Here is a 26,258-nt window from a genome sequence, read left to right on the forward strand (position 1 = left end):
TGCCTAGAAATTAATACCAGTTTTCCACCATGTATACAGGTTATACATACCGCAAAATACAGCTATACATGGATAAAACAACAATAATAAACAGATTACTTGCTAAACAGAAAATAATATGCATATGATCCTGTGCAGTTTTCTAAGTTTAAAACCATTTCATGGTTATATTTAATGAAACGCTGTTGATTGGTTGATTTCATGCCATCATAAAAGTATGGTCGTCCATGCCACAACACAATTGAAACAAAGTGGCCTCCAGTGTTGATCGTGCAACCACCAAGTTGGTAACAATAATTGTAAACAGTGATGGACAGTGGCATCCAGTTGATCTGATGAAGGCTGAGAGATTCAATGCTAATAGGAAGCAGCCATGGATGCTTGTTCATGAAACCAGATGAAAGGACTCTTGGTTTTCCATTGCAGGAATAGAATTTCTCTCTACTGTTTTGTGTTTTGATAGTTTCTGTGGTATTAATCCTGTCACTGAGAATATAAGGAGCTTTCCGAGGTGGTTTCTTAGGGAACTCGGATCCACAGTATCCCATGTCATCTCCTGGAACTGGAAAGATTCTCTGAACATTGGATGGACACAGAGTCGGAGGCAATGAGAATGTTGTTTGGTAGCCTGTTTTCACTGGGTTGTTGGCTGGACAGTATTGAGATTTGCATTGCTGCGACACCTGCAGTTTCCATACATGTGAGATTAAACACAGAAAAGCATTCTCTTCCGTTCCAAAGCAATCGATCTTTTCATTATCAGCTTTGGTGAAATTGAGTCTACTGTGTGCTGCTTTCAGAGCAAGTGACTTTGCTTCTTCGATGTTTTTTCTTTTCATCAATGTGATACAAGCCTTCAAGGTGTTTTCCATGTCATCAGTGCCAAGGTTTTCTGTGAAGTTTGGGTATTGTAGGCAGTACAACATAAAGATGGTCAGAAAGTTGTCTGATGTACATGTGTTGGTGAATTCTCGATGGTGCCATTGAATAGTTGCTGGTATGATACATCTACTGCAAATAAAATCACTTTTGCGTGTAGGTATTGGTATGCCAAGAGCATTCAGGCAGGCTTTATGAAACCAGTCTTCGCATCTGCTGCATTGATACGCTTTATACTCCTTTTGGTGATCTCCATAAATTACTCTTGATGTAGACCCATCAATCCAAGGAGTCTGGCAGAAACAGTAGAGATTAACATGATCTATTGTAGTCTGGCAGAACTGTTTTTGTTACATAGATAGGTGTAATGTGCCAACATCTGGAGCTTTCAAGCTTAGGAAGCTGTGGAGGTATTGTGATGTGTCTTGAAGATTCACATAAGCTCTAGCTAGGTCCAAATTCTCATCCAGGCATGTCGCAATGAGAAGCACTGCTGTAACTGCATCGGCATCATTTGGTTTACAGCATTTCACTCCAGTGTAGACAGTTAAAACTGCATGAGCAAGTGAACGACAAGCTGTCCCAGCATGATAATTCAATTCCATGATGTCTGGTTCATCATATGTACAAATCACCTGTGCATGAAATGTACTTTTGACTAATTTCATTTGACCATTTAGCTATTATATGTGTAATATGTTTTATAATAATCACCTGAACTGCTGGTACATTATTCTCATCAGGAAGCCGTCTAAGAAATGCAACTTGGTTATTTCTCATAGTCTGGACAACTACTATCTTTCCCACCACTAAATCAGCAATTTGCTACAAACAAATGCAAAATCATCTACGTACATGTCTTTTAACTGTTGTACATACCTCTTTCAAGCTTATTCTACAGACATGTGGACAAAGAAGTGTTTTAGGATACATCTTCTGCAACTTTTTCAGAATACTAGACCACTTAAACTTGGTAGAATCGCAACAGGCAAAGTCTCTGGAAGCTGAAACATTGCTCATCCTTTCCCGTAATATTCTTGAAGTATAAGGTGACTCACTCACTCTGGTAAATCTTTTAAGATCTATTGTTAACAAATTAAAATCAAAGTACACTCATCAGATCAGAGCAATAAGTATGCATGTTATAATCATTTTAGAGTGTAAGTATACCTTCAGATGCCAAACAAGTGTGTGAAACATAGTCACTAAGCCGTCTGCTTATGTTGTGATTGCTGCCTATTATGTAGTGTGAAATTATGACAGTATTAGGATAAGTGTACTATGCATGTGAACTCACGTACCATTAGAATTATTCAAGATACAGTTCCGATCTTCATGATCTTCCACATTTGAGTTGGTGTTGACATCTACAATCATAATGAAGATAAGAAATACATCATTCAGCATTATCATTTTAGCTACTGCATAGCATGTGAACATTAAAGTATGGGTCTATGTACCTTCATTCTCCACATTTTCAGTAATACTTTCATCAAGATCAGGAGTTGCCTCAGTGCAGGTGGTTGGTTGACTTGGTTCTAATTTCACAATTAAATTATATATTAACATTATGTATGTAGTCCATATTCTAATAATAAACTGACCTGCTATGGAAGCACATCAGTGTTTCTTAGAAGGTTGGCTAACAACGTGATTGGTTTTTCCAGCTGCAGTATTGTCTGTGCCTGTGTTGAATGGTAGTACCTATACATGTATATATGACAAAACAATTGATGTACTACCTATATTGCGGCCATCCTTTTGTTCCATTGATTGATGGCTATTGTGAACTGTTTCACCTTCACCTTCACTGTCATTGACATCTGTAACATGGAAATACAAGAATATGTACACATCTATTGGAAATACTATAAACTTACTATTAGCAGCAACCTGGTTAAAATCTCTTTTTCTTGGAGGTTTTCTACCAGAAGGTCTTTCTTTGTTCTTCTGTCTCACCCTCTGAGTAAGCAGTGTCATATTAGGCTTGGTGTGGTCACTGATGTCCTGCCCTATCATTAGCTTGCAGGCAATTATGTGGTAACATTTTTTCACTGAAGGACAGGAGCAAGTCTCTTTTGGAAACAGTCGGACAGCATACGGTGTCTCATTATCTGCACCTCTTACAATCCAACATCCCATTTCAGTCAAACCAACTCGCTTGTCATGAACTGCTTCTCGTGCCAATGCTAGCTGACTGTTTAGCTTGCAAGTGGCTTTGTCACTGGATACTGAAGCAGTAGTGTCATCACGAAAAGAGCAAGGGCTGGCTTCTTCATAAGATGGTAAAATTCTATCCCCGGCTTTGGCCACAATTTCTTTGGGGTCTATTGCTTTTGGCAAGAATGGCATTAGACTGGCATCTCGCTGCAAGTAAGAGAGTTCTTCTTTCAATTGCCATGAACCACAAAGATGGTAAGCCCTAATAATTTCTCGCTGGTAATAGCTTGAAAGATGAAATAGAGATACACAGATAACATCAAGGGGAACTTGTTTCCATTGCTGCAGATTGTGGAGAACAGCATTCATGGATTCAGATGGATTATTTGTTAGCCCATTCTCTGGATCAGAAACCCCCATTTCTCTAAGTTTCCAAATGGATGAATGCTCCTTAAACGCTGGCAAAAGCTTTTGTTCAAAATATCTCAGAACAGTTGGATTCGTAAAGGAAGCCTTGGTGATGCTCCAGGAACTGTCGAAATCATCTTCATTTTCTTCAATCATCAAAGCTTTGAAACTGTTGGCATAATAACTAATCTCAGATGGCTTACAATTGGCTGAATTCTTCAAGTAAAAATGCAAATCAAGTTCTAGATGGTTCCAACAAAAAACATTCAGACACATTGGAAACACATCAGAAAAATCAAATTCTCGATCAGTAACCATTAGAATCTTCTTTGAAGCAAGCAGAGGTAGTGACTTTCTTATGGTTTTCATAAACAGCATGTGGTCTTCCTGAAACCTCCTGGAATGGATAAAGAAAGCCACTGGTGTGATAGGATCTTTCTTGAAAATAGCATTTCGGAAAACTAGAGTAGACAGATAGAAATCTCCCATGTTGAAAACAGTGTCATAATGCAGGGTTACAGGGGTCGTGGAAACTTTCAGAAGCATCTCTAAATTCTCCAAGAGAGGATGTGGTACCATGTGAACACAGACTGTTGGGTACACTTGAAAATTTCGAAGAAAATTTTGGGGCTCTCCCTTACGATCTTTCAGTTGCAGCTGGAAACATAGTTGGTATGTGTTGTAAATACCATCATGTGAAATCCGGAACTGGCGATTCTCATCTTTCTGGAAGTTTTTGATTTGATTCTGGTCTCTAGGTGTGTTGATGACATGTCTAGGCCCACCTTCATCTTCATTGACGAACTGTTGATAAACTTTCTGTGCTGACATCATTGGTCCTTTATTAGTAACCTGCAAAATTTTGAACATAATAGGCAGGTCCCTAACTATTTCATGCTTAACTATTACACTATACCTTTTCCTTAATGTGAGGTGCTGACCGTACAAATGGTTTGGTACTTTTCTTGCTGTTCCGGTGTGCACATGGTACAAATGCATTGTGATCTCCCAGATAGTGAATTAAATAGCTTGAGCCAATACCCCAATATTCCAACCGCTTGAAGGAGTTATCACCAGTTTGCTTTTCTATCCCTGCTACATCAATAGCTCCAGTCTTCTTCTTCACAGAATAATTCCCACGGTCAAAAGTCCTAGTGCCTTTATGGACCCATCTATATTGGTCACATCTGTGTAGATAAAGAGGTAATTTTAGCACAGTATAATATACACAAACAATATAGGTATAGGCAAGAGTTAATAATAACTCTTGATATAATTCTATATGTTCATGATTGCATAGCTCACTATACCTTAGCTTCTTTTTGTTGCTCTCCCATTGAGATTCATCTGGACCTAAATCAAACAATATCAGTGTTCCTCCTTGGGGTTGCACGGGTGGCTTGACAGAGGTGTTCAAAAAATCTTTGTAGTTGGTTCCAGCTCCTTCTAAATAGGATACAATCTCCTCCATTTCGAGGGCACCATTTGAAATCACTGTGCAGTCATCTGTGTCGTGATTCGAGCCATCTTCCTAGTCATCCATAAAGAGATTAGTCTCAGCAGATACTAAGTAGCTCAAACTGATTTAAGTCACCGTTACAATAAGTCTGTCTTGTAAGTTTGAGTATAATGTAGCTAAATCTCTCAAGCTTTATTATAAATAGCACCTCTGAAGTAAAGAATGCTGCTCTCAGCTATGGCTTATTGCAGAAATCTCTCAGTGACACGTGAGCACAGCTACGTCAACATGGCTTCGTCCCCGTCCCGCTTTTACCCCCTTTCGTCCCCGTCCCGCTTTTACCCCACCCCTAATCATGCAGTTAAATCCCTGATGTTGGCTGCAGATTGTTAACATGAAACGATCTGACTGCTCTATTAGAGTATTTGAGCGTTCTATTAGAGTATATCGATCTTTTAGAGGTTTTTCAGCTCCTTTCAGCCAGCACTCCTGTCAGCTTTATATCATGTGGTAACTTAACTCTTTCTTCTAGGTAATCAAACAGAGACACGCCCCCTAATTCCACCGATTATTCCCGTGGTCGTCCGATTATTCTAAAATTATGCCTGTAACCATCCTATTATTCCGGAATAGAGGATATGCATGCTATATTATTCGAACGAAAAATGATCAGCGGCGCGGCGCTTCCAAAAAAAGTTGATGGTGAACGACTATCGAAGATTTACGAAAATTCCATATAAAAGTACTGGGTAGTGAATGCGGCTCGAAGTATAACTCGCCTTTTAAGCTACAAGCAGGCTTTCTGTTGTCGTGAACGATTACCACAAGGTCACGAAAAACTCATATAAAAGTATGGGCAGTGAATGAATGTTCGAACTGGAACTCGCCACTAAAGCCACGGGCCAGCTTCTTCTCGCCGGATGTACTACTTCTTAGGCAGAAGGATATGTCACTTAGTAAGAATTGCTCGTAACTGATCTACCGTCCATGTAATGAATCGATTCGCATTCCGTTCACCGTCATGACGTATGAAAAAATCACGTGTTCATTAGAATGTATTCGGCAGTGCATATCCTCTAATTGAAATTGGTGACCTATTATTCTCAAGATTACTCCGACATAATAGGCGCAGGCTTAATAATTAATGATCAGTCAGTGGTCATGGTTGTTTGCAAACAGCAAGATACATTCCTCTTAAGTGAGTGTAGCTTTAACTCACCATACTAATAAATTACAGTAGCATGGTTCCACATACAGTATCACACATTCCTGATATTAAAAGTGAGAGTGGCTCACGAAAGAAGCTGGCCTACCACAAGATTAGACCATGTCTTGTACAATAACAATCAAGTAGTGAGCAACAGATATGGATTCGTGCAAGCTGAAACTACTGACAAACGGGCATGGCTGTATGTATGGCTTTGTACAGACAACAAAGCAGTCCTGATAAGTGGAAATGGCTCATGAAAGAAGCTGGGTTGCAGCAGGACTAGACTATGACGCATTAATACTTTCAAATCATCCAACTATTTAATTTGTTTCACACATGATCTACTCCAGGTCAGACCCGGATAAAATGTGACCTGGTTGACCCAACTTGGTTTCAACACTGTTTTAAACATGTGCAAATAAAGGCTAGACACTACATTTTAAGCATTTTGTCCATAATTAATATTCTAGAAATATCAACCAACAAATATTAGTAGTTTTGATAATTACAAATTATAATTAAAATTCCATAGTTGTATTATAATAATTATAAGCATTACACTATTGCATCAATCACCACAATATACATTATGTATAGCAATTATCGTGGCATAACCTATACAAAGAATATGTGTGAAAGCTACAACTTGTATTTAGCAAGTAAAAAAAAGGTAACACATACACAGTGGAGCCTCCCTACATATAATAGACATTTTGGAACCAAGATTGTTTTTGCTGGAACATGCAAGCATGGTCACAGATCTCCATGTTTTCAAGGAAAGTTGTCAGGTGGTTTCACCGTAGCTACAACTTTTCCCTCATCAACAAATTTACAACACAAATTATTCGATCACTCTGATCCTTAATAGATTTATTAGTAGATCTGGAGCTGGGTGATGATGATTGGTCAAGATGGACTCTGGGTTAATAGAAAACAGTTCATGTATGCCACACATCTATGTATAACTCACATTTTTGTTTCCATGTCAGATGACAGGAAATTCATCTTTCCTGCACACAAATAAAATTGTCACATAAAACTCACAACAAAAGTATTCCATATAACTAATCATACTTCGGCTCTTTCTTCTTAATACACACAAACAGCAAGATATGATGACCAGCAATACAGTGATAACACCAATAACTGCACACAATGCAGCAATGTATATCATAGCATTTTCATCAAGGAATGAAGAAGCTGTAGGAGGGAACAGTATGTAAGTATCACAAATCATATCTACTTAGTTACCTGTTGTAGCTATAGGAACTGCTATCTCAGTAGGGACCACATAGAGGGACCCTTGAGAAGTTTAAAGCCTGTCAATACAAGGAGTCAGAGTGTAGGCACAAAAAGTGTCAAATGCAAGAAGACAGACACAGTGGTGACTCTATCCTCCAGTATTAGCATGCACCAAAGGAGCCACAACCCTCTAGCGATTCAACCACATTTCAAACACATTGATTTCTCAAGAGCAATAGGCTATATTGGATGTAGTATATATGTATGTATGTCACTAGGGACAATCTGTAACATACAGGGCTACTATAAGCAAACTTCAAAACTACTACCAACTATTCAAAATGTCGTTTATTTTCAGACGACCATTCAGTATATTAAATATAAAAATTTAGTTACACAGTTTCTTGGTGTTTGTAATCTCAGGCATTCAAATTCCACTGGACACTTGTTGGTAATACTGGACATGTGAGGCATTCCTCCATGGTGCATTAAAATGAAATGGATGTTTCACAATTTATGGATCCTACACAATGACTAAAGTTATTAGTCTCTTGTTCACACTGATGACACCAACCTGACACCTTCCTAAAACAAATGTTTAACCATAGCTAGTGCACTGTATCCGTCACTACAATATAAGGCCATAATATAGACCCTACAGTTACTATTAACAATTGCAGCATATAATCATCCAAGCATGTCAATAGGTAAGTGCACAAGTAAAAACCATTCAGTTAGCTACATGCAGTACAGTGTAACTGTGCAGCTTCTAACCAGTTCAAGCTAGTTAAAAACTTACAGGATGTTCCAGGTTCTGGCTGTTCTGTTGGTTCTGGCTGTTCTGTTGGTTCTGGCTGTTCTGTTGGTTCTGGCTGTTGTTTTGAGCTTGGCTATGATTAGTGTGTGGGATTCAGCTCTGGTGTAAGTTTTGGTACTGAGACAGTTTCTACTATACTGTAATTCTCCAGTGGCATACACCTGTACTGTTTTGTGATTCAACTACCAGCACAGAAATGTGGTAGTCAGTATCAGCCATGACTGATATTTCAGTATGTCTAGTGAACACATCAGAAGTGACCTCATCACATGTAGTTCAGTCTTGCTAAAACTAGGAGTTGACTTGGTCACATCACATGATATGTAGATGGACTGGCTATTTAGAAGCAGCATGATTGATGCTGACTGGAGCCATCGTACAGCTACAATATAAGTATAAAACATAACAGTCAATGAAATGCTACACAATATTGCTGTCCAGGAGACCACCTGATTATAAAAAGCTGGTACCTCTGAAAGTGTGTAATTAAAATGGTTATTGCAGATACTTGTACAAGGGCCCAAAACATAAACACCTTGACAATCAGGACACTAGTCCTACACTGTCTAGATTTCATATTTGTATTTCAGTAAACAGACCCCTTACATCTGGACACCTCATAAGGAGACCTGACACATGTTCATGTATTGATGTACACATTTACACCTCCAAAATAAGGACACAACAACACCATCTTAAGTTGTCTGGAACAGATACGTATGCAGTGAAACCTGTCTAAACTGGTTGCTTCAGGGAAAAACTTTTTGGACAGGTGAATTAGTGTATAAACTTCCCACTTATGGTTAACCCTTTTCAAGGTGGCCTTTCTATACAAGTGGCCACTAATACAGGTTCCACTGTAATTCACCACTTAACCCCCTGTACAGTACATACCTAATGAAGTACTAACTGTCTCAGTACATCCCACACTGTTCACACTACAAACAGAAATGATGTAATCTGTTCCAACATCAAGATGTCTGGAAACATTATCATCTGATGTCATATTATGTGACATTTGGAAGGTAGTTGTGTTAGGTGATACTTGGAAGGTAGTTGTCATATCATCTTCACCAGTCAAAGAGACATTTAAGGCCTCCACCTCAGTCATGTTATGTGACAATGATGATGCCTATAGACACATAAGATTCAGTAATAAGTGCACATTGCATCAGTGTTCAAAATGTGTAACAAGAAGAGGATAAAACACTATGGACTCTATCCTTAATATGCTGTATGTTATGCACACCTAAAAGATCTGTCATTGACAGCTGATATTTGTAATAGGTGTTTATAAACTAATATAGCTGGATAAACTACAACACAGGCTGGTCCCCATTTAAACAATGTGAGTAAAGTTTTATGATCAGCAGCTTTAATTACTAAGCCGAGCAGCCTTGTTACCAGACCAGTACTCTATATCCACACACACACTTGTACCCACTCACATTCCAGGTTATGATAACAACAGGCTTGTAATCAACAAATTGTAAGTTGACTACCAAATCACTTGGAGAAGGAACTAAAAGATTAACAAACATGTAACACACAGCATTACCATACATACATTATATGTAAAGTTAAGTGAATTGACGTTCATACATACATGACAATAGTCTCTATACAGCACATATGGAGGACTGATAACTAGCCAAACAATTATTGTGGCTAGCAGAAACATCCTGTATGTATTTGTTGGTGATATGACAGTTACAACATTTGTGACCGGATCTGCGAAAACCCGACACAATCACGCAAGCCTAAATTTACAGTATAAAGCATTGAATACAATGGTGAAATACTTGTGTATTATTGAAAAAATTCTGTAAATTTTTTGAACGCCTCTTTCTTTGTGAAGGAAGGGACTAACAGCAAAATCCTGGATATCATCTTATTCGCCTACTCAAGAAGAGTTGGCAAATCTTTGTTTTGTTGCAGTAGATCCAAGGATACGGAAGTTATATGAGTGTTTGTTTACGACGCATCAAAGCAATCGTACGCAATCGATTTTTCTTCATGAATTTCGCCTTTGTATGCAGTGAAGAAGGATGAGTAAAGGAAAAACTTACCCAGTAATTGATTCCCCAGTTCATGGTGAACACGATAGTGAAAATTGTAGCTCTGTACCTCAATTCGTTGGTAAGTTACAACCGTTATTGTAGACACCTTCAATTTATTTTCCCTATATTTGCTGTACAAATCAATTTTTCTGTTGGTGTAACTTTGTAGGGCTGTAACTCCCAAAGTTATTGGCATATGAGGCTGAAACTTTGCCAGAGGATACACTTGGCTAAGTAGATTATAAATATTTAATAAACAGAAATTTGAAAAATGCGTGATTGTGTCGGGTTTTCACAGATCCGGTCACATTCAGCCTCCTTATAATCTTTGTTTGTGGAGGTAGTGGTACTTCAATACTGTATTTCATATAAGGACCCGCCGAATATGCTCATTATTTTACCTACTGCGCTATATATGCTGCCCAGCTCAAAATTTTTCCTAATATGCTTAAAGTAATTCTCAACATTTACCTATTATGCTCAAAGTATGCTCAATATTCATACCTCAGTTCCCATGTTTTACTAGTAAATTTGCACTTTATGGGAAAACAGTAGTTGCAGAAGCACAGACTGTAAATCCTTGCTTGTTAAAATGCATGTCACAGTAAAGATCAATATACTCTAATAGAACAGTCAGCTGTCGGATTATTCTCTGACTGCTCTATTAGAGTATATTGATCTTTTCTGTGATATGTATTTTGATAAGTATGGTAATGCACAAGTGTTCTGCCTATTATGCTAGCATTATGCTCAATGCGTTCAGGAACCTATTACCGTATAGTAAAAAACTTTGGCGGTAAAAAAGTGTGATGAAACCACTCTGTTGAAAAAATTGGCAGAAAAAACTTTGGCGATTGAAATAATATTCGCCAAACTTTTTACTGTATGGTACGTAAGGATCTTGGTAAGGATAAGACGACAAGGTCAACTCATCAGTTAAGTAGTGTAGTAAGCATATAGGTAGCTAACGTTGTTGTTGTAGCAGTACTTTTGTAGCTAAGTGATCTAACGATGCACTAGCAAAGGTGTGCTTCTCTACCTCCTGCGATGCCGAGAACGACTGTATTTGCTTCTCAGTGAACTCCAGTAGCAGAGGTTATCACGTATATCAAAGTATTTGGCCAAATCGATCACGAGGTGGCAAACTAACTGACGTGTGAACGGGAAGCCAGTTGGAAATGCTAGTGCTTACAACTGTGGGACACATTCCTAGGAAAATCAAGATCTCCAAAGTCAGCTTGATCTTTATTGCGTGGTTGTACGAACTGACCTTCATCTCAAGTTCTAGTTACTCAATGCGAGTCTCAATGTACTCGTGTGATCAACTAAAATAATTGGCAAAAAAAACTTTGGCAAATTGAACGCTACTCGTCAAATTCGTCAGTCTTTTACCGCTAAAATTTTTTACTATACGGTATGCTCATTATTACACCAGCATAATCGGTGGGTCTCTAATTTCATATTATTGACACACCACAGTGTTTTCAACATAAAAATTACCAGAAATGTGATCCTGTTACAAAATGCTCAGTGTTTTCTGTTTCAAAGATTACGCAATAGTCTACATAAGCATAGCAAACCTTCTAGTAGCTGTGTGAAGCACTGCCATTGCTGCCCAGTGAACCACCTGTGCACAATTCATAGTTGTGTAGTGTGATCAACAATAACAGCAAAACAAGTAGATAAAGTGTCTCCATTTTCTGAAAAAAATTCTGCCTGCAAACTGAGCTTCTAAAAATTTTTCGAATGAGCACACTTTTGCCTAAACCATCTGTACATTCATAACTTTGCCATGTTATAGTATCCACAAGAGATCTGTAGTTACAGAGAAACTGTTCATGTCTCACAGATTTCATAATCGCAAAAAAAATTATGCTGGAGGCTATCTTAACAGCTTCACAAAACAATAATCTGCTATACCAATAACATGCAACACACTTTCCCTTCATCACATTATGTGCAGTCCAACATGCACAACAAAAGCAAATACACATGTAACTGACATGTTATAATAAACATGTATAGGGAAGATAACATGCAAAAGGTTTCAAGCAGGAGACCCTGTTGAGTTATTTTAATGAGGTTGTCTAAGAGTTTCAGAGAAAAGCCACATTAATAATTAGCACACATAATTATTAAAATTCATAGATGATATATTTTTTTGTTCAATATTATTATCAATACACTAAGCTGTTATTTCTACCAGACTATATCATTGTCTGGTAGAGAAATGACAGTGGAGCCATGAGGCAAACATGCTGGAAACTCTTGTTTACTAATGTGAGGTGGTTAACAATGAGTCAGACAGTCTATGAAACTTCTGTATATAACATGGTGAAAATTATTCCAGCTGAAAAGTTACTTTCATGGAATTAGCCACAAAACACTTATTTTTATATAAGATTGACCTAAAATATAGCACTGTGACAAGGTTGAATAAAGTACATACATATGAGTGGGTGAGTTAGAGAACTTAAAGATAGCATGCGATGAAACACTGTAGTGTAAGATTGCTGTATTGGTATGAGAGAACTTTAGCACAACTGAGTAAACAGCACCTAGTGTTACAAGGTAGTACCATGTGGTAATTTTGTTCATCTCTACGAATCATCAATACGACAAGCTTTATCACTGGCAGACTCATTGCCTGAATGTTTTCCGTGCACTGTAAATGGAAAAAAATAGATGTAATGCCAAAACATTGTACAGTATGATTAGATACCTGTTAGTATTGTATCTTTTCCAAACAACGTTCCACCTCTTAAAGTCGTATCTTTCTAATAGTCATATCTAACAAAAAATATATTACCTACTATAGAATTATCCTTCAAGTAACTCACTAGGAAATAATCAATCTAGATGCCAAAACAGCTTGTCCTGGGCAGCGATCAATCCCTGAATAATAATTCTATTACATGCTGAATGGTCCGACGCAGAGAATGCTATTGAAAAGAAGATACGCATGTGAACTACTGCTGGTAATAGGAAAACACATCACAATACCAGTACAAAATATTTTACAGCTGTACAAAGTGATGAATTAAGAATCCTTGTATTTTGATGGTATGTTGTTGTAGCAGTAAGGTTCACCTCACTACCATAGTCAACCTAGTAAATGCGACGGTCTTCATGTAAACTTACCTAGTTTGTAAAATTTCTAAAGTTCTTTTGATTTTTTCAGGATTGAAAATTTAATAAAACATATAAACTGAGTATGAATACATAAGTATAGAACTGCATACAGTAGTACTATACAAAAGCAGTTTAAATTATCTGCCTCTTTAACATTGGACCACAGTGGCGTTACGTTTTTGCATAGGCTAATGGTAACAGGGATACATTTATCTGATGTGTAGTAAACAATGGTGTGCATGTAAAAGCTCAGATTTTGAAGCCACCTTGCAAATTTTTTTGTTGGATTATAATATAGATAGCCACTATTTTCATGTCATTGTACCCACAAACAATCAAGCCAAATGTCATAGCATGGTAAATACTATGCAAAACTATACATTAGCATCAGAAATGTCAAACAATTATGCTGTATCCTAAACTTCTAATAATGCCAAAGTCAAGCAGAATAAATCCACTATATTTCTGTAAAACACTCTAGTTGGTCATAAGGACCTCATACAAGCTCTACCTTCTGTGTTCACTGTCCAGTGCCTAACCAGTAAAGTTGATAATACACTTGAGAGCCATGGGTATGTGCTATTACAGATTTTTGATCAAGAATTGGATTCCAGGATAGATACACAAAGTACCATATCATTTACACTTAGAGGAGACACACATTCCACACTAACATCCAATACAGTTTTTTGGATCTAGAATTGGATTAGAGGAAACAGATGCACAAAGTACCATATCACTTACGCTTAGAGGAGACACACTTCTTGACATACAATCCACACTAACAACCAATATCACATTAATGATAACCACTAACCTGAAACTTTAAAAATTTTCATGTGGTTAGGCCACTCCAATTTGTTTTTATGTTTCTGGTCATCTGAAATTTAGTTTTAGATGCGGCCGGGCAGAATTCAGCAACAAATCAACCATGAAGTGACTGCTCAATTAGAGTATTTTTTGTGATTTACTGACTGTTCTATTAGAGTATATTGATCCGTACTATGCACTCTGACATTATAGTGACACGTAAGCAGTTAGATTTAGTATGTTTGTAGCAGCCCAATATTTGTTACTGAAATCCAACTTTTTCAAAAATCTGATGCGAGCATATTCCCCATGTATTTCTGAAATTTCGCTTTCTGTAAAAAAGGATGCGGGCGATGGACCAGAAACATAATTACCGAGTGGCCTTAGCCCATTCTTTGTCTTAAATTGTATCTCATCCCTAAAAAAATGCAAAGGAGTACGTGCAATCTCATACACACAACTCACCTCAAACATAACCTCGAGTAACCATCAGTCATTCGCTAAAACTGCTAGTTCATAAATCTCGCGATCCGCCGGTGTTGCTACACTAAAATCAACTATAACAAACACATGCAAATTACTGCTTGCCTTTACTGTGCTTGGGTATCAAAAGGCGGCACAGAGGTACTGAAAGTCAGGAAACACATACTCGTACAAGGCGATGGCGCCACCATAGTCTGAAGGCCACGGCAGGATTTCGGGTCGCCAAGCTGCGATCTTTCTCCTCCATCCATGCGCGCCACCATCACGCTACTTCAGCGTTAAACCTTAGTGTTAACTGCTCTAGCTGTACCGCTGTCACCGTCAGCCACTTCTTCCTCGACTTCTTCTTACAATTTCCGTAAACTATAATAAACTAACATTTCCAAGAAGCATTAGCGCAGTAATGCGCTGTTGCAAGTACGGAAATTATAAAGTTACTCTGCGATGGCGATAACGGCTTCAACTAGACTACCTGATGAATGGTGATAATAAGCCAAATAGATAGAAGTCACAGTGGCCATGCAGAGCGCCATGTTCTAGTAAGGCCACTCCAAATAAATTCTCTGTTTTCCGTCCTGGACACTGGCATCATTCGCATGCGGGCGGGCGGGCGGTCCATTTCCATTATTTCATTATAAGATTGGCTAGCCTTTCAAGCCATTATTTGCCTGGAACAGCCAAAAAGGCTGCATAAAAGCATGCTTAAACTTGTTCCTTCCTTAGTAAGTTGCAAAAATAACACAAACGCGACGTTTGTGCTGACTTGATAGCTGACACGTGAGCTGACACTGTTTCAAGATAGCTTTTACTGAGTCTATCAGTATGCAAGAATAACCGGAAAATAATGGAAGAATACGGAATAATGGAATATTTAGAGCTGGCAGTAACCAGATGCGGGCGGTGGACGGGAAACAGAATTTATTTGGAGTGGCCTAATCGCTGGCATAGCAACTTGACGTCTAGCAGCCTCGGTCGGACTGTCCAGCTCGCGCGTTGTAACCATAGTCAGTCTCATTCAGTGGTGCACATTCATCAGTAATAATAAATTCTTAACTAAATAACTTCCATTGCATACATTTAAAATCTTAACTACTTTACATATGTTTACTGTGCAATGTAAATATATGGAAAGTTAGAGGGCTTTCAAAGATCGTCTTTCGGCCATGGGTTTCCTGAAACAAGGAAATATACATAAATCCAATCCGTTTTTGTAGTGTCGAATCCTCAAAACTCAAGGGTACAATTATCAATTTTGTAGTACTACCTGACCCTCTAAAAACAAATTAAATTTTTAATCAAATGTCTGGCCAGGCACAATATTATTTTATGCAATAGCGGATCCAGCATGGGGCATTTGGGGCAAATGCCCCCCCCCCCCTTCCACCTGTGGAGGAGCTATGCAGCCATGCTTCTGCTTAAAATAGCTACTAAACTTTGTGTCAGGCCAAGATGAGTTTATTAACACATGAAAATATGCACTATTTATTACAAATTCACGTGAAACCAAAACAAACCAGTCAAACTAATTGTAAAATTGCCATCCCAGCACCTTCGTGCGTATTAAGCGCCTCTAAAATTAATTATCGCGTTGCTGTTTTCTAGATATTCAGAGCCTTTTAATAGCTTTAAGACTTCACAACCATCCGAAAAGGCCAAAATGACAAAAATCAACTGTAAGACACTACTAAGAGGTGATTATTTGTTGCTTCAAAAATGCAGCACTGAACTAGAGAATCTGGCCCTCTCCAACCACCTACAACTTAGCCAGTTTGTGCCCCTCCCCTTGCCAGCTCCTGGATCCGCCCCTATTATGACCAATCAAAATTACACCAAATGTTTCCTAACGGCATTCATCCATTGTATCCCCTCCCTGAACTTGTAAGTGGAATCACTACATGCACATACATGCTCTTGACACCTTTATTGCTATCATTAATCGTGCATCATGCACTTGTACATTATTAATGGGTAATTTTTATTAGTTTAGTTCTAATGCACCTATCAATGTTAAGTCCCACTACCCCCCTCCCGCGCTTACTAAGGGATTAGTGGGGGATTTTCGCCGATTTGATCAGAAATTTTGCCCCACTAGTGGGGCATTTGACCGTTCGAAATTTTAGGCGTTTGCTTTAGCTTGCGAGCTATGAGAATTGATCTGTTTCCTAAAGTTTATTCCAGTGATACTACATGGAGATTTGACCACTAGTTGTTCCCCAGTGGGTGGAGAATTTGATTTTTCAAAAAGTCAAATCTCCACCATTTCCCCCACTACGCCCGGGAGGGGGGAGGTGGGGGATAACATTGATAGGTGCATAACAGATTTGCAAAAAGGGTCGGGGAACATTTACTTGAAATTTAGTCAAAGGGTGACCACCAACATATACTGGTATACATCGCTTAATGGATGGTTCAAGTTTATAATTTTATGTATATCTGAAGTTACTGGAATTGGATGTGTGTGAAAGATCCCTTTTCACAAATCCAGTCACATAATGATGTGACCCTATGGCATAGGCATCTTGAATATTAGTGGTGTTCACAATTCCATGAACAAAGTTAACCACTACTTCTAAAATAGTGCTTAACTTCGGACGTTATTTAGCTACATGCTGTTGTATTTCACTTACAGAAATGCCACAAGAGCACCTATGTGGAGTTGGAAGGTTTTGATGACCAGAGACTTACAGTCATGCCTGTACCAGTACCAGAAGTGTTCAGATGTACATGTGAAAGTTTACTTGAGGTAAGTATAGTAGTACAGTGTACACTGTAGACTTCAAGTGGGAAATGAGTCGTCATTTTAACTATGGAAAGTTTCAGTAAAATTTTTGTGTGCCTCAGTATTGTGTGGTGTTTGGTTTAAATGATCACAACCAGCTATCATAATATAATTAGCTTTAAAATAATTCATTTTACTTGACTGTTCTATTAGAGTATTTCAATCTTTTGCAACACTGGTAACCATGGTTGCATTGTAAACAATGTTGAGTAGTGATGTTATCACATACAGTAGATGGTGGATAATGAAATGCTTGAAATTGTATATGATTGTTCAATTAGAGTATTTCAGTCATAGTTGTATGTTTTATTAGAGTGTTTTAATGGCTCTGTATGAACTTCTGTTATCTGAACAATTTGGTAAACTAAAACACTTTTATCATATGCATTGGCTGATGGTTTCTATTGTGCTACAACTAAATCTATACTACAGCTGTATATATTATGAGGATTGAGAGAAGATGAGCTTTATTACTTAATTTAGTATTATGGCCAGGCCTGCCCACTTAGTCAGAAACTTGACTGTAAAATGTTCGATTTGGAGAATTGACCATGAAGCTACCTACACATGAAAATAGTTGTTTTTGCTTTTCCTGTTAAAATACACTGATGTCTTACTTTGGAGCAGTCCACTTCACTCTTTGTCTTGTTGTCGTTTGTGTATTCTGTGTATATGTGTATGGATGTTTGTTTGTTTACATAATATTTTTTCATTTACAGTAAACAAAAACTTCAGTTGCTTAGCTATTGTATTGATGTTATGTTGTATTAGGGCAATTTTAAACAAGTATATTATTTTGCTGCACTTATCCTTGTCTTGTAGCATTAAAACATGATGGTGTGCTCTGATTGGAAGACTGGTTATTGAACTGTGTCGTTATTAAGATGTGGCAATGTATGTTTGATTTCCAACCAATATTGGAACTCATGATAAGCTAATATTTAGATACAACTAAAATTATAGCTATAGCGTTTGTGACAATTCAACAAAAAAGTGTAGTTGTCTAAAAAATGGCCATAGTCAGTGTAGACAAACTTGTGGTCACATGTCAACAAGAAGCGTATTTAATGGACTATTTTAGGAAAGTGACCTGACTCTTAGTCCCTATTAGTTTATCGTAGGTAAACTGCTACAAATCATTTTTGTCTGTGTGGCAATTATTATAGCAGTGATTGTGTAGCCACCATATCAACAAGCTTAAGGTTATTAATAACTAATTGTACATAACAACACTTGAAATATCACCTCATTGGTGTGTGTACACAGGAATTCTGAAAGAAGGTTTCCACTAGTACTGCATACGCAGCTAGTGACTGTTCTATTATGTTTACCATCATTCGGAATAATAATGTGACCAGATCTGCAAGAACCCCACATATTAGCAGATCTACGAATTCCATTTTATTACATTTTCTTTACCTAAAGGAATGATCAACTGAAATTTCAGTTCTAGAATCCAAGAAATTTTGAAGTTACAGTACTATGAAGTGGTAACAACAGAAAAATCTATTTTTCATATAGTGATGTAAATAAACCTCACTACTGTACATGTCATATGATATAACATTTTGGTAGGAGAAAATTTTTACAGTTTAAAGCTTAGTTGCATGATATTATTTTGGCAAATGCTTGTGCCATACTGCATTGTCTCTAATAATTTTACTTGGATAATTGTTTTGTATTATATGCTGCATCAGTAAGTGTCCCTGAGTTATCTAGTTTATAGACTACTCATAAGTCATAAATCCCTTAAAGGTGTTCAGGCTGTTTGTGTAATAATTATGTACACGAAATAAAATGATTTATTTAATTCTCAGAAATACATTTGTCCAATCAGTATAGTAGTGACCACACCCACCTCTACAGGAGAGTAGGATCTGGTGATATTGGTCAGTATTGGACACTGATGTGTTTAAAATACATTAAGCCAATCAGAATGTCTTAGAATTACATCATCTACTACATGTGGTAATGGAGAACTAATAAATTGACAGATGATCCAAAAATCCTAACCATTATCACCAGACCCTATACCCTAGTGTGGAGGTGTGGTGTGGGTGTGAGTAGTCCGTTGGTAAATAGGAGAACATGTTGTAACACCTACTGAAATAAACACATTTAAATGACACATCCAAATAAGGTAGTACACATACCTTATTAAGGTGAAGACTGATTTAATCACTTGACAACCACAACAAATCCCTCATGTAGATGTCACTACACTGGGTGGATCACATGATCAGGACACTGGTAGTTTATAAAGTTCACACATTGTCAAGTTACACATTTTGATTACTTTATTCTGTACACATAGTACAATCTGATTGGCTAAAAGTCCCCAATGACATCATTTCAGATGATCTTCATTGTACACATCTACTTTCTCCACCTGTATAGAAAAGACACTTGTATACCAGCTCGTCATCACCAACACTTACTGGTAACTTCCTGGTAACAGTGGTTGTGTGGTTGTCATGGCTACATAGTAACAACACAAAACAACCACACCATCATCCCTCACAAACTAATATGTACCAATCAACCTCTCTAGTTAGAATATTGTATAAGCAATTAGTAACCATAGTAATAATAGATTACACCATACAAACACACAAAATAACAATAATTATTTAACTGATAACTTGTAGTCTATTGTTGTATCCCTCCACAACATAAACACTACCAGTAGAATAGTTTATTGCTATACCAGTAATAGCATTAAATTCTCCTTGTTGAGATCCCCTCTTTCCAAACTGTTCGATTAACTGATGGGTGGGGCTCCATACTCTAATTTTATTGTTATCACCACCACAACCAGCTATGATGTGACCATCAGGGCTAACTGTAATGGCCCATGGCTTGTCACATGTTATCCTACTAATAAAACTGCCAGTATTACTGAAGAGACTAATATGATTACCACCATGGTCACTAACTAACACTCTATTGTCAGTATCAATTGCTATTCTACCAGGATACTGAAATTGTCCAGGGTTGAACCCTTCACTGCCAAATGTAAATGCAAATTTATCATCTTGTTGGAATACCTGGACCCTGCGATTCCTCCCATCTACAACATACAACATTTTATTACTACTGAAGACTAGTCCCCTAGGTTTATTAAACTGGCCATTGTTGTTCCCTATATTGTTACCAATTATTGATAAGAGTTTCCCTTGTAGGGAATACTTCTTCACTTGATGACTATCAGAGTCACTAATAGCTATGATGCCATCCTTACTGACTGCTACACCATTAGGATTGACCAATCTGTTGTCACCACTTCCTTGTCCAATCACTGCTAATAAGGCAAAGTTACAGTCCAGCACAATTACACACTTGTTAGTAACATCAGCAACGATGACTTCATTATTAACTCCTATAGCAACATCATGGACTTTACCAAACTTGTTCCCACCATAATGAGTGATCACTTGGCAGTGTCCTTCTCTCATCTTGCTGTAGTCTCTCAGTACAACTGATATCCTACAGTAACATGACAGGATCACATGATCTACTGTACATTAATAATACTGGTGACATCACTTCCTGGAAATGAGATAACATTATAGTGGAAAGTTTGAATGATAATCACTTGTATGTTTTGTATGTATGACACATTGTATGGGAAAATAATACATGTATAGCTATTGTATAGTAGTGTGACTGTATAGACTGACTGTGTAGTAGTGTTAATATGCATAGTCATTGTGTAACATTAGTATACACTAACTGAATAAGTATAATACAATCACACCTCACATGTTATCCACAAAACACTCTAATAGAACACACACTATTCCTTACTTGTGAGGACTACCTGGGATGTGTTGTCCATCAACTACAATTGATATCATGTGATCTCCAAGTGTCCTTGGAGTGAAGGGTACTGTGTAGTTTCCACCACTAATATCCTTGACTGGTCCCACTACTATGGCTTCTCCAGTTTTGGTGGTCACGGACACTTCTACTTCACTACTCTTGTCATCAACAATGTCACCATTGACATCTCTAAGTGTTACTATTAGTGATGTCTCTTTGTTCATTGCCATTGCTGTAGGGAAGGTCACTTCACACTTGCTGGGGTCTAGTGGAAATCCTCCCAACTTGGTCACCTCCTCACAAAGACGATCCACCTCTCCATACTCAACTTCTCTTTGTTCGTTTATTGCTGGTTCCAGTCTTGATCTCTTCTTCATTATCATCAGGTGATCTTGTCGTCGCTCCAGTATCTTCCGCCTCTTAACCAGTTCAGTGGTAGTCACTTTGTTCTCTCTTGTCTTCTTTAACAGCTCCAGACAATTCTGTAGTTGTGTCCATAGTAACAACAACCTTTCCAGCTGTAGCTAATATTAAAACAATAACAACAATAACTGGAGACACATCTTTACAACAACCAAATCCATGAAGAACTACTTTGCAGCATAAAATTACTGATAATACTATTTGCATTGTTGGTTTAGGCCGTGCAAAATATGTTTCTGGTCCTACCAATTCCCCAAAATTGACCAGGTGACCAAGTTTTTTTTTTTTGCAACTTTTGGATGTGGTACACTACATTTGACATAGCAGTACATGGAATTATAGGGAAAAACAAAGTTATTGTATAAAGTTAGTGTATCTTTATAAAGAGAGAGTGTTTACAAGACATGAAAACCTTTCAACGAAGATAAAATATTTCAAATTATTGTATGGTGATTGTGCAATTCGTTCAGCAAAAAAATGACCAGGAAGGGAACCAGAAACATGTAATTAACTTTTCGTGGCCTTAGCTTTGACTAACAATTTCAAGCCAGTTTCAAGCTTTTAGTTAGTAAAACAGATAATGTGTTTGCTTTTAATTTTTCTAATAGAGAATGCTAAATGGTAGGTGGGAGGGGCTCACCTATTACACAAAATCATGTGAATTGGTTTGGTATGTAAACCTGTATGGTATTATAAATAAACTTATAATAGATCTTGCATGACAACAACACATGTCATCTGCAGTAATTAATATCTAATCCAAAACAGCCAAGCTGTAAAAAAAGAGCACGGCCCTCAGAAAGGCTATGGTGAAAAAAGATGTGAAATTCAAGGTGGCGGCCAAGAAATGGCTGTGATGGTAGGTTAATGGTAAAAATTTTAATAACAACAATTCAGGTGAATTTGGTGCCGCTTGGTCTTGGCACAAAATTCACCTGAATTGTTGTTATTAAAATTTTTACCATTAACCTACCATCACAGCCATTTCTTGGCCGCCACCTTGAATTTCACATCTTTTTTCACCATAGCCTTTCTGAGGGCCGTGCTCTTTTTTTACAGCTTGGCTGTTTTGGATTAGATTTCACTTCTTTTTGTATTTGTATACCCCAAAGCTGGCCTATGGCTGGCTTTGGGGCTTTTTTAACTTATCTTTTTTTCTTTACCACAGGAAGAAGAAAAAGATGAAATACTTTAACTAATTCAGATTTTATCAGTAAATGTACAAATTATATATATATAATACATACAATTATTGCATGTCAATTATTCCCTACGGATAACTTGTTTGCAGCTGATCTCTCTACTGGGTAACTTGAAATGTAGCTGAACTCTGTACAGGGCAATTTGTTTGTAGATGAATTCTCTACAGGATTCTCTCTACAAGGTTACTTCTTCTAGCTGAACTCTCTACAGGGTGATATTTTCGTAGCTGAACTCTCTACAGGGTGATTGATTTTTTTGCAGCTGAACTCTCTACATCATTGTTTCTTTGTAGCTGAACTCTCTACAAGGTGACTTCTTCTAGCTGATCTCTCTACAGCGTGATTTGTTTGCAGCTGAACTCTCTACATGGTGGTTTCTTTGTAACTGAACTCTTTACAGGATGACTTGTTTCTAGCTGAACTCTGTACAGGGTGATCTGTTCATAGCTGAACTCTGTACAGGGTGATTTGTTTGCAGCTGAATTCTCTACATGATGGTTTCTTTGTAGCTGAACTCTCTACAAGGTGACTTCTTCTAGCTGATCTCTCTACTGGGTGATTTGTTTCAAAATGAACTCTCTACAGGGTGACTTGCCTGTAGCTGAATTGTCCATCAGATTAACTGTTTGTAGCTGAATTCCCTACAGAATAACTTGCAATGTAATACAATTCTATAATGGAGTGAGTTATAAACGTAGCTGAATGCTTTATTAGGGTGACTGTTCTATTAGAGTATATCGATCTCCCATTTGCTACACGTAGTTGTGTTTCGAATCATAACTCAGTGGTTTGTAATCCGATTCTTCTGTACTACTGCAAGGACTTTCTATGATGATTATTCCAGCTACATACTGATTTTCAGCTCATTGCTCTAAGCGGTTTGCCTGGTAGATGTGAAAACTAATAGTTTCTTTATTCATAAAAATCGATCGCGTAATTTTGACACAGGTTGGGTTTTGTGTCATATCTCCATGGTCTTTATCTCGATTCCTTTCAAACCACAAAAGGCACTCCTACAACGGTTACTCCATCTCCTATCAATTTTCAACTGATTCCTCCAAGGGGTTTACCCTGAAGGCGTGACAGACCTTCGACCTTATTTTGCGCAAATAATCGATCATAACTCCGTGAATGTTCATCGGATTCCTACCAAAGTTGGTACGGAGATCCGCCTTAATGAGCCCTTTAAGTGTGCCAAATTTCAGCCCGATCCAAGCATGCATTCGTGTTTATGGAAGATTTTGCAAAGTGTGCGAAATGAAGATGAAGAAGAAAAAACGAAGAAATTAAAATGAAACTTTGTTCGCTCATATCTCGGAAATGGCTGGAGCGATTTTCTTCAAATTTGGCATGTAGACTCCCCTAACTGGCCAGCACTTCTGTAGCAAATTCGGTTCCAATCGGATTAGGGATCACAGAACTACATAGGTGTGAAAATTGCATTTTCTTTCTTCCTTTTAATATACTCACGGTGTAGTGCGCTGGCTTCTTGGGCCACATGACACACTACCGTGTGTCTTGACTATAGTTTAAACATAAAAAATGAATTGATTTGATTGGTCAAAATCTTGTGCACGTGATTTTGCTGGTATTTGTTGTCACACAATATCTATTAGAACTGCTGTATCTAGTGCAGTACATAAGCCCTAAAAATTGACATAATCGTTCACTTTTTGATAAAAGCACCAATTTTTTTACAGGGTATATGGAACGTGCACTAAGTGTTTTAAGAAGGGGAGGCACATAAAAAGTCCTCAGGAACACCCCTTTTTGCACCCTGACAAGAAAACCATTTGTTACTATTAAAAATCAATCATGTTTCTATCAAGTTAACTGCTGGGCCTAGTATCATAGTAGTACAAAGCATACAGCTGGAACATAATAGCCTATTAGTAATCTATAAAAAAACAAATAGTTTTCTCACCTAGGCAGTAAACAAAATCACTAAAATTTCCATTTACAGGGATTCTGTTAAAGTTTTGGACCTTCAATGCTGACGATTGTGTAGTACTATGTACAAGGATCATCCTGATGTGTATCGTTTCTTTATTAAAGGGGTATAACAAAAGTTATTTAATGCTAAAGTCACAGGTGGATATCTCAACAGAAAACCATGAACTACAGCAGTTCAATTATGAAGCACAGAGCTTGAACAAAAGGTCCCTTGTCCTTATACTGGGTACCATGTGAAAGGTAGTTAAATTTCTAGTTTAATGAAGGCAGTTGCAAGTTGTTTCAACATCTTGTTCTCAAGTTACAGCGCTTTCAATTCAGTGTAATATAGTATAAGCAAGAAAAGCACATGGATGTGTCATAAGGTACTTCTTAGTGCTCAAAATTTCACTTCATTGGAACCCAGCTCCTTTATGCTTATTTTGAGCATTATTACAGCACTAAGAAATACCTTAATATTCACCTGTGTACTTTTCTTGCTTATGCTATATTACACTGAATTGAAAGCGCTGTAACTTGAGAACAAGATGTTGAAACAACTTGCAACTGCCTAACTAGAAATTTAATTACCTTTCATATGGTGCCCAGTATAGGGACAAGGGACCTTTTGTTCAAGCTCTGTGCTTCATAATTGAACTGCTGTAGTTCATGGTTTTCTGTTGAGATATTCACCTGTGACTTTAGCATTAAATAACTTTTGTTATACCCCTTTAATAAAGAAACGATACACATCAGGATGATCCTTGTACATAGTATTACACAATCATCAACATTGAAGGTCCAAAACTTTAACAGAATCCCTGCAAATGGAAATTTTAGTGATTTTGTTTACTGCCTAGGTGAGAAAACTATTTGTTTTTTTATAGATTACTAATAGGCTATTATGTTCCAGCTACTACTATGATACTGCCCAGCAGTTAACTTGATAGAAACATGATTGATTTTTAATAGTAACAAATAGTTTTCTTGTCAGGGTGCAAAAAGGGGTGTTCCTGAGGACTTTTTACGTTCCTCCCCCTCTTAAAACACGTAGTGCATGCTCCATACACCCTGTAAAAAAATTGGTACTTTTATCAAAAAGTGAACGAATATTTGGCTTAGGCGCTGGACTAATCATGTTACTGAGGCAATAACACTTTTGTCTGGCAGATTAACTACAAAATAATACCTTTAGTGTGTTCTCCCTCTTGTCTGCTCCTTTGGTAACATCTGTTATGACTTGTTCTTCTCGTTCATCGATGACTTTTCTAAGAGCGTTAAACACCTCCCTTGTCCTCTCCATGTTGTACTCCTTTCTGCTCCTAACACGTTGTCTCATTTCCTTAACAACGGACACTGCTCGTTTCGTCTCTTCCAGTAAACCCGTCATGTGACCCACAGCTTCTCCCAGTCTCCTGGTTTCTTCATCAGTTACACTTG

At 37.6% G+C, this 26,258-nt stretch overlaps 2 protein-coding genes and 2 long non-coding RNA genes across 4 annotated transcripts in view; all 4 read right to left on the bottom strand.

Annotated features, from left to right (window-relative positions):
• Positions 1 to 1,761: 1,761 nt before the first annotated feature.
• On the bottom strand, positions 1,762 to 5,215 carry LOC136266307 (uncharacterized). Its single transcript, XM_066061318.1, has 9 exons — positions 4,758 to 5,215; positions 4,364 to 4,634; positions 2,760 to 4,299; positions 2,622 to 2,702; positions 2,484 to 2,564; positions 2,340 to 2,417; positions 2,181 to 2,246; positions 2,050 to 2,115; positions 1,762 to 1,961 (listed from the first exon to the last, which is right to left on the bottom strand). Exons 1-5 carry the CDS (start codon positions 4,916 to 4,918, stop codon positions 2,500 to 2,502), a joined length of 2,118 nt encoding a protein of 705 aa, XP_065917390.1. The 5' UTR covers positions 4,919 to 5,215; the 3' UTR covers positions 1,762 to 1,961; positions 2,050 to 2,115; positions 2,181 to 2,246; positions 2,340 to 2,417; positions 2,484 to 2,499.
• Positions 5,216 to 6,676: 1,461 nt separating this feature from the next.
• On the bottom strand, positions 6,677 to 8,521 carry LOC136250741 (uncharacterized). The gene is made up of 4 exons (XR_010698697.1): positions 8,158 to 8,521; positions 7,191 to 7,316; positions 7,087 to 7,126; positions 6,677 to 7,034 (listed from the first exon to the last, which is right to left on the bottom strand). It is a non-coding gene; the product is annotated as an uncharacterized lncRNA (long non-coding RNA).
• A 4,290-nt stretch (positions 8,522 to 12,811) lies between these two features.
• Positions 12,812 to 14,349, bottom strand: LOC136250743 (uncharacterized). The gene is made up of 4 exons (XR_010698703.1): positions 13,879 to 14,349; positions 13,076 to 13,177; positions 12,958 to 13,025; positions 12,812 to 12,900 (listed from the first exon to the last, which is right to left on the bottom strand). It is a non-coding gene; the product is annotated as an uncharacterized lncRNA (long non-coding RNA).
• Positions 14,350 to 19,204: 4,855 nt separating this feature from the next.
• Positions 19,205 to 26,258, bottom strand: part of LOC136267138 (E3 ubiquitin-protein ligase TRIM71-like) — a 50,871-nt gene continuing 43,817 nt past the window's right edge. Inside the window, exons 2-6 of the mRNA XM_066062233.1 lie at positions 21,247 to 21,554; positions 19,878 to 20,925; positions 19,736 to 19,828; positions 19,593 to 19,661; positions 19,205 to 19,542 (exon numbers count right to left, since the gene is read on the bottom strand). Coding sequence (XP_065918305.1) covers positions 20,070 to 20,925; positions 21,247 to 21,554 — 1,164 coding nt within the window. The 3' untranslated portion in view covers positions 19,205 to 19,542; positions 19,593 to 19,661; positions 19,736 to 19,828; positions 19,878 to 20,069. The remainder of the gene's footprint in view (positions 19,543 to 19,592; positions 19,662 to 19,735; positions 19,829 to 19,877; positions 20,926 to 21,246; positions 21,555 to 26,258) is intronic.

This window comes from Dysidea avara, chromosome 1, assembly GCF_963678975.1.
Source record: "Dysidea avara chromosome 1, odDysAvar1.4, whole genome shotgun sequence".
Lineage (NCBI taxonomy): Eukaryota > Metazoa > Porifera > Demospongiae > Dictyoceratida > Dysideidae > Dysidea > Dysidea avara.

Coding starts and splice junctions, on each gene's coding strand:
- LOC136266307 (XM_066061318.1), bottom strand. CDS start 4,918: ATGGAGGAGATTGTATCCTATTTAGAAGGAGCTGGAACCAACTACAAA. Junction 4,635..4,757: donor AGCAACAAAAAGAAGCTAAG/GTATAGTGAGCT, acceptor TTATCTACACAG/ATGTGACCAATATAGATGGG. Junction 2,703..2,759: donor TAACCAGGTTGCTGCTAATA/GTAAGTTTATAG, acceptor TCCATGTTACAG/ATGTCAATGACAGTGAAGGT.